The sequence below is a fragment of the Lampetra fluviatilis genome, chromosome 4, assembly GCF_964198595.1.
Source record: "Lampetra fluviatilis chromosome 4, kcLamFluv1.1, whole genome shotgun sequence".
NCBI lineage: Eukaryota > Metazoa > Chordata > Hyperoartia > Petromyzontiformes > Petromyzontidae > Lampetra > Lampetra fluviatilis.
The window spans coordinates 25779491-25792821 of record NC_136278.1 but is presented as its reverse complement, the minus strand read 5'-3'; the positions used below and the strand labels follow the sequence as shown (position 1 = coordinate 25792821).

The 13331-nt window shown below is 45.4% G+C and overlaps 1 protein-coding gene across 4 annotated transcripts in view; it reads right to left on the bottom strand.

The window, feature by feature from the left end:
- LOC144931696 (rho GTPase-activating protein 18-like) overlaps positions 1–13331 on the bottom strand; it is a 44821-nt gene that overhangs the window by 4090 nt on the left and 27400 nt on the right. For 3 of the 4 annotated variants that reach the window (XM_078855869.1, XM_078855868.1, XM_078855870.1), the window contains exons 9-14: positions 8508–8670; positions 7086–7168; positions 3749–3967; positions 2984–3127; positions 1667–1809; positions 401–465 (exon numbers count right to left, since the gene is read on the bottom strand). In XM_078855869.1, coding sequence (XP_078711995.1) covers positions 401–465; positions 1667–1809; positions 2984–3127; positions 3749–3967; positions 7086–7168; positions 8508–8670 — 817 coding nt within the window. Of the gene's footprint in view, positions 1–400; positions 466–1666; positions 1810–2983; positions 3128–3748; positions 3968–7085; positions 7169–8507; positions 8671–13331 lie in introns of those variants that run through there. The other variant, XM_078855871.1, reaches the window with a different exon arrangement.

Here is a 13331-nt window from a genome sequence, read left to right as displayed (position 1 = left end):
CACCGGCGTGCTAGTGACAAACTGGCATGTGCTGTTTACGTGACAACCCTTTTTCAACGACATATATTTACGCGATCTAACCCAAAAACCTCTACTATGGATGATATTGGTCGCGAAAGCCTACTACGTGTTAAACGTCAAAATCATCTTCTTGGTTCTTTCGGTAAAGTCACGTAGAATGGAAATAAAAAAAAAAACATAATAAAATAATTCTCACGACGTTTCGGCCACAACGCAAGCAGCCGTCCTTGCGTTGTGGCCGAAACGTCGTGAGAATTAAAAAAAAAAATTCCATTCTACGTGACTTTACCGAAAAAACCAAGAAGATGAATCCCTGCAGTCACGAAAGCTTTAAATCGTCAAAATCATGTGACGTCGTGGAGGGTGCGATGAGGTTCACCTATGTTTCCACCAACTTCGTACAGACGATGCTCTTCTATGTCCGACTCTTGCCGGGCTCCATTGCTGGCACCATGGGACACGGACACACACACACACACGCCATTATCATTGGTTTATCGCGGGGGGAAAAAACCACAAGGTCAGATAAGTTCTTGACTCATTTCTTGAATTATCCTCATTGTGGGAATAGATGAAGTTCAGTTCCTTCTAACAGAAATGTTGTGCTCATATAAATCGATAAAATGGTTGTGAATTTACAATTGGTTTGGAATCTAAACTAAAAAAAACATTATTATGATTTGTCAATGGGCTAAACAATGTTGTTTGCCGTAGAATTGTCGCAGAATACTGCCTACCTTTACGTCTAAATAAATAGAGCAGAAAATAGAGGTTTTTGGTTAGATCGCGTAAATATATAAATGTGTCGTTAAAACCCGCCACCACCCGACACAGCCAACTAGTAAGGGTTGTCACGTAAACAGAACGTGGCCAATTCGTCACTACTACAGCACACCGATGTGTTGGAGAGCCAAGCCACAACATTTACAATCTGAGTACGACACATTTATACATTTACGCGATCTAACCCAAAAACGTCAATTATGGATGATATTGGTCGCGAAAGCCTCCCACGTGTTAAACAGAAAATAGTCTGTTCAGAGTTTGACCAGACAATCGAGCCATAATCGAGACTCTTGGCCACCAAGCCTACGTCGTTTGAATTTGCACGGGAAAAAAACACGGTAGTTAAAAAGAAAACTGTTTAAGATTTTGCTTCACTTGTACTTAAAATGTAAACTTTGTATAAGTACGTGTTCATCCTTGCGCATGTGTATGGACATGTCGTGAACATATTCAATATTTAAAGAGTCAGCCCATTGGACTTCCGGACCTATGTAATTGAGAGCAGGACCAGTTTGACCTTCGGGGTTCCTGCAGCATTTTGTTTGTGCACAAAGTTTGTCCATCAAAGCACTGTCCACACTCATGCCTGTTGGGCTTTTGAGGTCTAATGGATTCGGCCGCATTATAGGTGATTTGGTCACAGTAGGTAGATATAAGTACATACGTATGCATGTCTCCTGGCCAAACGCAATTTTAGCGGAGCCAGGAGGCTGAACCCATGCCCTCGGGGTTCCTCCAGAAACGGCAAAAAGCCACTGCGAGTGGCCACGTGGAACGCGTGTGCCTGCGTAACTGCATACGAGACAACATAGTTCTCAACTCCCACGCAGCTGACCCCACTGTTCGGCTGTGGTCGCACCTGGCATGTGACAGGTTGCTTTGGAAGCGTTCCACTATGTCACCCGCAGTAATCTGCTCGGTCAGTTGTATCGCCATGGAGACCTTGAGCAACCGCGGTGCCTGAACGCGGATGATGCCCTCGGGCACCTCCGAGTGGATTGTCTGCCGGTGACGATACGAAAGGAGAGACACACACACACGCGAAAAAGGTGAGCGCCGTGCTGTAAACTTAACGAGACCCTTATCATCGTGGCCATTTGGTGAGATTTTGTTTTATCTTTCTGAAGACGTTATTATCGTTCTGTTAGATTACAATGTTAACAACGTGAAAGTGATAATTGGTTTTTTACCCTTCTATCTGGCAACAAAACTGACACCTTTTTTACAAGGAGTCATGTTTGCATAGACCACAATACCTGCAGCCATAATGCAAACAAAAAACTTAACTCTGATAATGTATGCAGTGCGCCTTTTGGCGTCATCTGGTCCAACCCATGTGAGACTAGGCTCTAAGGAAAGCTGTCTCGGGTGTGGACCAATCAACTTCAAGGACAGTGCATACATTATCAGTTATGTTTTTTGTTTGCATTATGGCTGCAGGTATTGTGGTCTATGCAAACATGACTCCTTGTAAAAAAGGTGTCAGTTTTATTGCCAGATAGAAGGGTAAAAAACCAATTATCATATTTTTTACTGGCAAATGAGGTTCCAATGGTGTAAACGTGAAAGTGGCTTGTTGTGTTCGCTTCCACGACGTGAATTTTGTCTCCCACATTTGACTTGGAAGCTGGAGACACGACAGTAGATTTGTATGCCGCTCCATCAACACTCCCCCCAACAGCAAACAACTTGCGCTCGACAACTCAACACCGACGACAACCCAGTGGAGATGAAGATTGGCAGAAGTATGTATGTTGAGCATCTTTCGCACCGTACGTATCCAACCGTGCTAATCAGGTGTGGGGGGAAGGACAACAAACTAAACACGAAAAGCAGTTCTAAAGAAATTAGTTTTCAATCTAGATTTAAAAGTTCATAGCTCCAGTGGCTTCCTAATATCGGAAGGAGGAGCATTCCAGACGGCCGCAGAAGCGCATCTGAAAGCGTGTGACGCAGTGACCGTCTTTGTTTGATGGCCAGCCAAAAGCTGCTATTGCGAGAATGACCGGAGTTCACGTGATGGTTTACGCTCCTCGACAAGATCAGCAAGGCAGCGTGGCTCATTCGTAACAAGCGCTTTGCGTGCAATGAGCACGGCCTTAGAATGTTGTCGTTTGGCAACCGGAAGCCAACGCAACTAGGCGAGCATTGGACGGACACGGTCGGATCTTCTTACCTCTCGAGGTTGACGGTCTTGTGGCTGCCTCTCCTTTTCACTGCTCCCCTTCTTCAGCAGCTTCCTCATGCTCTTCTCCCGCACCGGCTTTCGTTTCTGGGCTTCGTACACATCGCGAATTTGCCGCAACAGGAACGCAGGCACCTGGCGGACACGGGTGAGAAGATCGTCAACGCTACGGTCAGTGAAAACTTTCACAAGTAGGGGGAGTGGACATCGTTTAATGGCATCGGCCTTTTATGCCTACCCACTCACTGTCCGCATCCTCATCGACATCTTTACATGTTTTGCCTTCACTGTTCTCTCTGCTTCCATCACTGCGACGACATTATACATCCACCTCTGTCTCGCTGATCTTGCCGTTTCCCTCCTTTGCAGCTTATTTGACATTTTTTTCATCCCTTTACCAAACAACTGATGGATGAAGGCCTCCCTACACTTGACCTTATTGCACCGCGCCGATCAGTGCACATTGGTTAAGGTGTTGCTTAAGTCGGCTTCAGATATTAATTACCAGTTAACTGGTCAGGAATCTAACTCGGGTCACCAGGCTCATAAAAAAAAAAATCTAAATCAACTGCGCAAACCATTTATTTTACTCGAGTGGCTAAGGATATGCGCACAGCCCCTGTGCTCATTTGAGCAGGAAATTACTTTTTTGGAGAATTGTGAGATATTAATCTTCCCCCGCCCACTCACCCAACCCAACGATATGACCACCGGTGCCTGTGTGTAACTCAGAAGGTGGCCAGCATCCGCACTCACGGTCCACAGCAGGTCCTGGTGCTTGATGAGGAGCCTCGTGACGCCCACGATGCCGGCGCCGGCCTGCATCACGTGCCGCTGGTCCGAGGTCTGCCCCCCCCCTCTCTGATGCCCCCGCGGCAGGAACAGATTTGGTGCCATCACCATGGCGACGTTGCGCAGGCTCATTCGGTTTTCCCGCTCGTTCTCGCACACTCGCCTCAGGAACTCCAGAAGGGCCTGAAATGGCACACGAGACGGGCGGCGCTCTCAGATTGGTAAAGATGTTTTTTGGTTTTTTAAAGGTAAATGTGCAGCCCTGAAAATGCTTGCTCGTAACGCTAGAGTGAGCTCTGGAGAGGGCCTCTTGAGACGGTGTTCTTCAATGCAAGACCCGCGGGCCACTGGCGGACCCTGGTGGCCTCTAGTGCGGTCCCCCCATCATCGTGCTATCAAACCCCGATGGTTTCAAATGTGTGGTGGCTCCTCACACGGATATCTTAATGGCAAAAGTGGGCCCCCCTACTCTGAAAATTAGTGAAGCACTTCTGCACGAGAGTCCTCCATGCTGGCCAGACGTCTTATACTCCTGGATGGTCCAAGGCAGGAGGATCTAAGAAACTTGCCCATTTGTTTGCACTGCTGGATAACTCCAGTGTCCAGTGTGCTAACCAGTACATCACAGCAGCATCCACGTCGATGAATTAATTATCTTTATTCTTTAAATTCATACAGGAATGCCTCGACGGGTCTCGGGAAAACTTTTCTCAAGATGTTGCTTAGACCACCCCCACCGCGCATCCCGTTTCCCCTTCCGACGCTCCCCCTGCTCGCAGTCCCTACTGCGTGAGTGGGGAAGCGAGAGCCCAACCTTCTCTCCCTTCCCAGAACCCAGTAACACCGAGTTCCGAATTCGGTCTATGGAATTTCTGTACTCCCCCCCCCCTCGCCCGCTCCCTTGATACGGTTTGTGCCTTTTACCGGGCTCAGATAAAAAAAAAATAAGGGAATTGCTTAGACATTTTATCTGATTTTTATTTTATACGATTACACTGATGAGGAAACTAAAGTACACTGAGAAACCCCACGCATATACACACTAGGTGCCACAATTGTACGTTCACTCAAAATATCTCCGATTCCACAACTCGAAGAATCCTGGCCTTCCCCCCCTCTGTGACGGACAGTGAGGTTATATGAGCTGGAGCGATGTTATCGTTGGATTAGACTGTTCAAATATACGTCGCGAAAAACATTGTCTAAAAAATGATGTAATAAAATGTTTTATTTTTTCAGAAACTGAAACATTTTCGATAAAAGTCTGAGCAACGTGAGCTTTGTCATTGGCACTTCAGCTGTTCCTTACGAAAACAAGCCCAGCATATGCGACTGCTCTGCAGAGTTCCTGCTATTGTGTTACAAGCAGCTTTGTTTTAAATCCCTGCTTGCAAGCTCTGCGCTAAGGCCTCCTGTGCCTGCGTTTTATCATCAACACATTAACGGTAATGCATGTTCTTGGGTTGAAATACTCTAGAGAAAATGTCCTTTAATGCTCCACCTTGGTGCCATTTACTGTAGGCAAGGTGTCTATAAACCTTTTGCATCGAGGACTGGATTGACACACACGCAGAGACCCATGGGCCACGGACAGACAATACAAACGCACATGGGACGGACGTGGGATGTGTTCAAAAGAGCGACGTGAGAAACGTAGACGATTTTTTTCATGTAACGAGAGGAAAAATGAGACTGGGAAGGCAGAGAAGATTAATAAAAATAGAAGCACCTGAGTACGACACTTAAGCCGGCAACTGCTTGCAGTCCTCAGGTGTGCGTCCCCCACCACCGATCTTCCCCACACACTCCCCCCAAAAAATATCATGATCGCAGAGCCGACACGTATCCCTTTATGGTTCACTTAATTATCTCGCGCAGTTTTTCGTGAAATAATTCGCTTCATGAAGAGGATTTCAATGCTGTCGCGGGCCGTTTTTTTATCGCAAATTCGAGTGACGCTTGGGTTCGGGGTGGGGGGGGCCCGAATTCACCGAGAAGTTTGGCGGGAGCCACATTTGGCCTGCGGAGGGCTGTAGTTTAGACAGGCCCTGCTTGCAGACCGTATTGGTCCTTCACAGCGTTCAGAGTGCTTGTTATGCTTAAGACATGAAGCGCGCGACTTTGTTTAGAAAAGTGTACAATTACCGTGGCTTGGAAAGTCGACCCCCGCAAAATATCTTAAAGCGTGCCGTGAGAAGGCTTCGAGGATGTTTTTGATACATGTAAAGGAAGGTTAATTGTGCTGGCTACCGTGTGGCGTGGTGGTTTTCCTTGCGAGAGAGATAGTGCAGTCGGGAATTCTCTTTCCTTCCGGCCGATACTAGAGTTTAAAATAATTGGGCACCCATTTTTCCACTCGCCCCACAATTGCAACGCGGGTGGTCTCCGTGTCACACATTTAAAGTCTAGATTTGAAGCTTTCGTGACTGCAAGTATTCATATTCTTAGTTTTTTTCGGTAAAGTCACGTAGGTAAAAATTTTAAATTAATAAAAGTAAAATAAAAATTAAATAAAAATCACGACGTTTCGGAGGCAACACAAGCTTCCGTCTTCAGGTGGAACCGTCACAGCACGATAGCTGTATCAAGTGTTTTCTTGGTATTTCTCTCACTTGATTACAGCTATCGTGCTGTGACGGTTCCACCTGAAGACGGAAGCTTGTGTTGCCTCCGCAACGTCGTGATTTTATTTTATTTTACTTTTATTAATTTTAATTTTTTACCTACGTGACTTTACCGAAAAAACCTAAGAATACATTTAAAGTCATCCTGCATCAGGCTGCTATAACTTGCATTCCATTTCTTCAATTATCAAAATGTATCAAGTTAAAAGGTGTAGCCCCGCAATTGCTTGCTAACCCACCACAAATCCCTGCTAAGGGGAGCTATAGAGAGCCCCTCTCGAGGGCATTCGGCATACTTTTTCCACACTGGTCAGATGCCTTTGACGAGGTGCCCACATTGTACCCCACCACGCACAACCTGCCGATGGCCTCATTGTGATGCACCCATTCACATTGCTAAGTGGAAATACACAAATGGGGGGGGGGGGAGGATTTAAGCCGTATATGTCCATTGTCTGGTAATAACATTTGAACAAATAGATGGCTGTTAAATATTTTGGATTGGCACAACTGCAATGTACATTGCGGGAAGGCACCGACTTCGCCAGACATGTGAACATCAATCCGGCGGACGAAGCAGCTGAGGAGTTCCCCAGTAACTGTGGCTACCAAGTGTTGCTAATAAGCCTTCACGTAAAATTATTTTTCTTTTTTTGGAAACTGTTAAGCTGCTTTGCCTTGAGCGTATCGCGGTTTGCGTCTGGCAGTAGCAACACCAACAGGTTCAGAGCTTGGAGTTGATGTTTGAGCAGCGTAATGCCTGTTGGTGGTGGGGGGGGATGAGAAAAGAGAGGGAGTGGGAGCTTTGTTACATTCGCTGAAAATCAACGGTGGCATTCTTGGTAAAGCAAGCCGCCAGTCTCAAAGAATTGTACACATCTATGTTAAACATATGTATGGCAATAAAATCAATAATAATTTTCAGCGCTTTGTTAACCCACTGCTGGATGAAGACCTCCCACCCTGTGCCATGTCGGGTCATGTGGGAGGTTTTGACCATACTTCATCTTCTTTGGCAGTTTGAGTGGGTTAGTGAAGGGGAGTGGTGTGGTGCAGCGGTTAACGTACTGCTCTTTGACCCGGTGACCTGAGTTTTCTCCCTGGCCATGACTTGTACGTGTGTATGTTGATCTTCTTTCGCACCATACGTTAGCCAACCATGATAATCGGAGGTGTGGGGGTAGGACAACAAACTAAAATGTGAACTGGTCCCAGGCCATCCCATCACCAACCGACACTGTCCGTGATGAAGTATGGTCAAATAACCCCACGACTGGCACTCTAGTGGGGAGGCCTCGATAAAACAGTGGGTTGATAAATGGCTATAGCAATGTGCACACCGTTTTGAAAATGAAATGTACGTAAATAACAATTTAAAATGCACGTATCTAAATAGAAGCTTAAATTTCCGACGACAAATATTCGCGTAACATTTATTTTAACATTTGCATGCATTCAAAGGATTTAAAATGCTGATGTATGAATGTATGTTGAAGTTCTTTCACACCGTACGTAGCCAACCGTACAAATTGGAGGTGCGCGGGGGGGGAAGGACAATAATCTAAAACGAAGACCAATTCCACACCATGCAGAATAGCAATGTGGTGTTTTCTGAAGAATAATTATCACTGTAACAATTTCGCAGCCAACTTCCCACAGCCTTGCGAACCACTGAGAGCCCCACGACCACAGGGTTGTGAACCACATGGCCTTATGGAATACACTCATCCACTTAAAATAAATATTTCTTTCAGTCGGGTAATGGTTGTGTGTGTGTGTTGGCAGCGGTAGTGGCGGTGAGTGCACTGCGCTATGAACCCGGCAACCCGAGTTCAATTCCCGCAGACGGCCAACACCGGTGACAATTATCCGACCCGGTTCTGTGCCTTTCCTAGGTCGAATCAGTCTCAAATTAGTCCACTATGGAGACAAAGGCGGGCCGGGCGTGGTTCTGGCCACCAACCCCCATGTGTTGTGCCGGCCTTCATAGTTGCTACTCGCTAACAGCACTTGCCCCAACAGTCTGTTACGGGCTGTCTTTGTCCTCTGTGTGTGTGTGGGCACGGTGTGCGTGCATCGGGCAGGGCAGTGCGGCTCACTCTGCACGCAGGCGAAGGCCGGCTGGTGCTGCTCGGTGAGGAGCGGCGAGGGCAGCTCTCGCACGTACAGCTTGAGCAGGGCGGCCGCGTCGTGAGGCCGCAGCGACCCCCAGTCGAGCCGCCCGCTCTCCGGGCTCCACTCCTCGAGCTCGCGCCGCAGCTCCTGGCCCACCCAGCACGGCCACGGCACAAGCAAGCAGCGGGCGAGCGATCCATCTCTTTCAACTACACGCAGCACCTACATTTCGATTTAAAGCTTTCGTGACTGCAGGGATTCATCTTCTTGGTTCTTTCGGTAAAGTCACGTAGTGGCCGAAACGTCGTGAGAATTATTTTATTTTATTATGTTTTATTTTTATTATTTTATTATTTTCCTTCTACGTGACTTTACCAAAAGAACCAAGATGAGCACCTACATTATTAACCCTTTGTCCCGTTCAGAGACGTCTGCAAAGTTGCGTGGTGGGTCCCGTTCACCGCCGAATCTTGGAACGCGCAAGCGGTTCAGCACATTTTTTTTAGAGAGGCATTATTTCGAGAGACGAAGTACTCACCGCAGAGAACCATAGCGACACAACCACACTCTATGATAGCTGGTGCTAAACTGTACAACAAACCCTCCCGCATGGCCTTGTGGGTGCCTCAGTACCGATAAAGTTATTTTATTTCATTTTATATTCTTTGGGTGTTTCGGTAAAGTCACGTAGATAGGTTCAAAGAAAATAACAAACCTATTTACGTGACTTTACCGAAAGACCCAAAGAATATGAATTCCTGCAGTCACGAAAGCTCTTAAGTCAAGATTTATTTCATTTGAGTTTTTCTTCCGGAACGGACTCCGAATAAAAACCGATGACGTACACGTACATCATCGAAATGGGAGTGGGTTAAGTCATCGCCTAACGCGTTTTCACGCAACGCGTTTTGCGCTATCACGCCGTTCTTCTATTTGGCAACACTTTTCGTACGAGGCCGAACGCACCCGTTGTTATGACGCCGTTTTTTTAGTGGTCGACTCTGAACGACTTTTCTTGAGCCAAGTGCTCTCAACCCTGAACACCCCCCCACCCACCCCAACTGTCTGTGAGTAATCTTTATGCAAATCACTGCTGCCACCAAGCAACTGTGACGAAACATAAACCTTGCAGCTGAAGACCTAAATCCTGGTAATATCATTACACAAACATCAGCGTTCTGTGGGAGTCAAAAAGGTTAGGATTTCCCCACTACACAAGCACGGCGCATCTCTCTTCTCCATTTGTGACTCGAAGGCAGTCGTGGAAATCCTACACTGTTACGGCAGAGGCCTCTATGGGAGTAATGCTCCTACTGTTGTGGAGTGACTCATGCAGCCAGCTATGGCTGCAGAGTTTGGTAGTACATGTTGTTTACGTCGTTTATTGTGAAAATTCGGTCACAGTTCCTATGATCACTGTTTCATTGCTTTTATGGCTTTATTTTGGTGATTTTCGATAAGTTTTTTGGTTTGGCCATGTTTTTTTGTTGTAGTACAGAGTTAGACTGATGGCCTTAATCTAAGTTGTCTTGTGGTTGTTGTTGTTTGACTTGCATCCCACTGGGATTTTTGCACATTTTTGTGTACGGTGCTTTTTCTGCAATATTTTCCTGTCTTTTCTTGGATTTTCTAATTACACTCAGTCACATATTCACTTTAAGATGTTTTTGTTCATGTGTTTGTTTTTTTGTTTGTTGCGGTTGCACCCGATTCAAGAGCCGAATGGCTCACAGGGCTATACCTAATAAATGAACTTGAACTTAAACTAATGGTGTTATTTAAATATATATATATATACTTCTTAAATTATTGAGCACTTTAAATATTGTCACAAAAAAGGAAATCTAAATATATTTCAAAGCACCGATGTCAAATATTAATATGCCAGTGAGATAGCAAAGGATAAACCAACATATGCAAAAATCAATGACGTGAAAATGATCCATCAGAGGGCCCAGTTTTAAAACGTCATAAAAACGGAGCCACGTGAGCAAAATGTCTCATTGGAGGCCTCCAACAGGTGAACTTGGTAACCTATAGGGATGGAGGACCAAAGTTTCAGCTCCTACTTGATATTTCATGTACGTGCTGTACAGGTCTTCGATAGGTTTTCCAATTGTACTGCGTGATCTTCGACATGATGTCAGACATTTCCCTCCACGTGCTGGAAGTTTGTTCAGGAACTGACCACATATGCACAAGTGAGTGATGAGCTTGTATGCATAAGTGATGAATATATATTCTTGGTTCTTTCGGTAAAGTCACGTAGATAGAAAAAATAAAAAGTGAATAAAATAATTTTCTATCTACGCAACTTTACCGAAAGAACCAAAAATATGAATTCCTGCAGTCACGAAAGTTTTAAGTAAAAATGTATAAGTGATGAAGTTAATAAGTCACATCAGCTGGCCTACATCATCAACATCGGTAGCAGCCAGCAACCCTGTATAATCGAGAGAGAAAGTAAGCTGCTCCATTCTATTTAAACTAACTCAACTCTTTGTATTTTATCTCGACGTAAAGCTTTCGTGACTGTAGGAATTCATATTTTACGACGTTTCGATCACACCACATCAGGTGATGATGACCGTTTCGATCGCAACATAAGCTTGTGTTGCGATCGAAACGTCGTAGGTTTTTTGTAATTTTTTTGAACCTATCTACGTGACTTTACCGAAAGACCCAAATAATATTTGTATTTACCAGGTAAGGCCCACTGAGCCATATAGATATTTTTCAGAAGCGACCTGGCCACAAATGGTAGCTCAACGAAGTGGCTTATCACGTGGACATTTATAGCAGCAAATACTCCAAACGCATGTTTCTAAACGTGGAGAAAAAAAAACGGAGGACCTGGAGAAAATTCCACACGACCACGGGGAGAACACGCAAACTCCAAATATACAGGTGTCAGGGTCGGAATCGAACCCACGACGTCCTGTATACCAGGCGAGGTAGCTAACATCTCGCCACCGTGGTGCCCCATGTCGTTCTGGATGACGCTGCCAGCACGCGGAACGAAACGTCGGACCTCGTGCCGGACAACATGCGGTACAACCTGAAAGCACATCGCAGAGAGGCTCAGCTCAGCTCAGCTTGGCTGCTTCCATATAACTCGAGAACAGTTTCACCTCTGAGTAAATGCACTCCACACCAGTCGGGACCCTGTATCTCTTCGGCCTCGTTGTTTGGTACAAAATGAGTTCCAAGCATGAAATAAATGACGCAAACAAGGCTCTCTATATTCTTTCGTGCACCTGCATTTACACTGAAACATGTATCATAACTGCTGATGATACGTATAACTACCGTGGGTGCATTCACATTGCGCGAGATAGTGGTCATAGCAACCAGTAATGCAGGGAAGAGATGTTTTACGGCATGGATTAGGAAGCAGCGGGTACCTGTGAATCTGCTTGAAGTAGCAATCGTAGGGGCTGAAGAATAACATTCAGCTTGTGTGTTTTGTTGCAGAAATCTCCCATCTTTCCAAATCCTCACTCGTCCGAGCACAATTGTAAAAGTCATTGGTAAACCTTGGCGTCGTGGACAGGCAAAAAGGCGATTCCCAAAAAATATGACATCCTTACCCCCGAGAGACGGGTGCTATGGAAGGTGTTAGATTGAGTAATATGTGAAGGGCAGGAGGTAAAGAGACATGCTGGAATTTTCCAAGGGGCTAAAGCAGCTTTCATCAGAGTGCAGTAATGTTGAGAGAGGTACTCTAAAATGATCTGACCTTGACGAAAGAAGGTGTACTGCACTGAGGACAATTCAATCCCACAGACCACTACAATGTCCCACGGGTCAAATTTTCAAATGAATACATTACCATTCAGCCACCTGCATTTTCTTTTTAAATCCCATATGAATTATGAGTTCCTATCACCGTGTAGAAATAGCAAATTCAGATTCAGATATAACTAGACATTTGAAACTTCATTCCTGAAATACCTGGCCACAAACATATTCCAACAGTATAGTTTATCTGGCTGTTGCCTGATGAAGCTAGTTGTAATTACTGGCGAATCGTCGTACTCACATTGTAAATGTTGTGGCTTTGCTCTCACACCGGTGTGCTGTACTAGTGACGAATTGGCACGTTCTGTTTACGTGACAAACCTTACTAATTGGCCGTGTCGGGTGACGGCGGGTTAAACGACACATATTTACGCGATCTAACCCAAAAAAAACTGTATTATGGAGTGCACTTAATATTGCTGGCGTGGTGCACACACTGGAAGTTTGATTTGAAGGTCGCCAGTTTGATTTGATCTCCCAGCTCAGACAGCATGGAACAGTAGGCCAAATACCAACAGCGATTTGAGGAGGTTATTGCAAGGCCGCCACTTTTAACCCCTATCTTTTTACAATTCATTTTAACCGGTGTTTTCGTTCATAGTAAAACTACACGTGAGTGGCTGGCTTTCGGAACGAATTTAATCCTACAGAGTTCCTCACCGTTGAATTGACATTTTAGAGTTATTTTTTGTTGTTGTTGGTCTCTTCAAAGGGCCTATCCTGCCAAACATGTGACGCCAATGGTAGATGCATAATCCATCATGCTTGGTGTGTATTCAACTTAAGTCAAAGTCAAATCAGGGGGCAATGGTATTCACATTCTCACAAGGGTGTCGCCAGTGCATGTGATGGGTGCATAGATGCTGTGCTTACAGTGTGCAAGAACACTGCTAAAGGATGTTTGGGTAAATGTTCCGACGGAGGAATGTGACTCTTGGGCTAATGTTTACACGCCGAGATGATGCTATCACCAGAACCAATTGCATACATAACTGCGCATAGTGTGC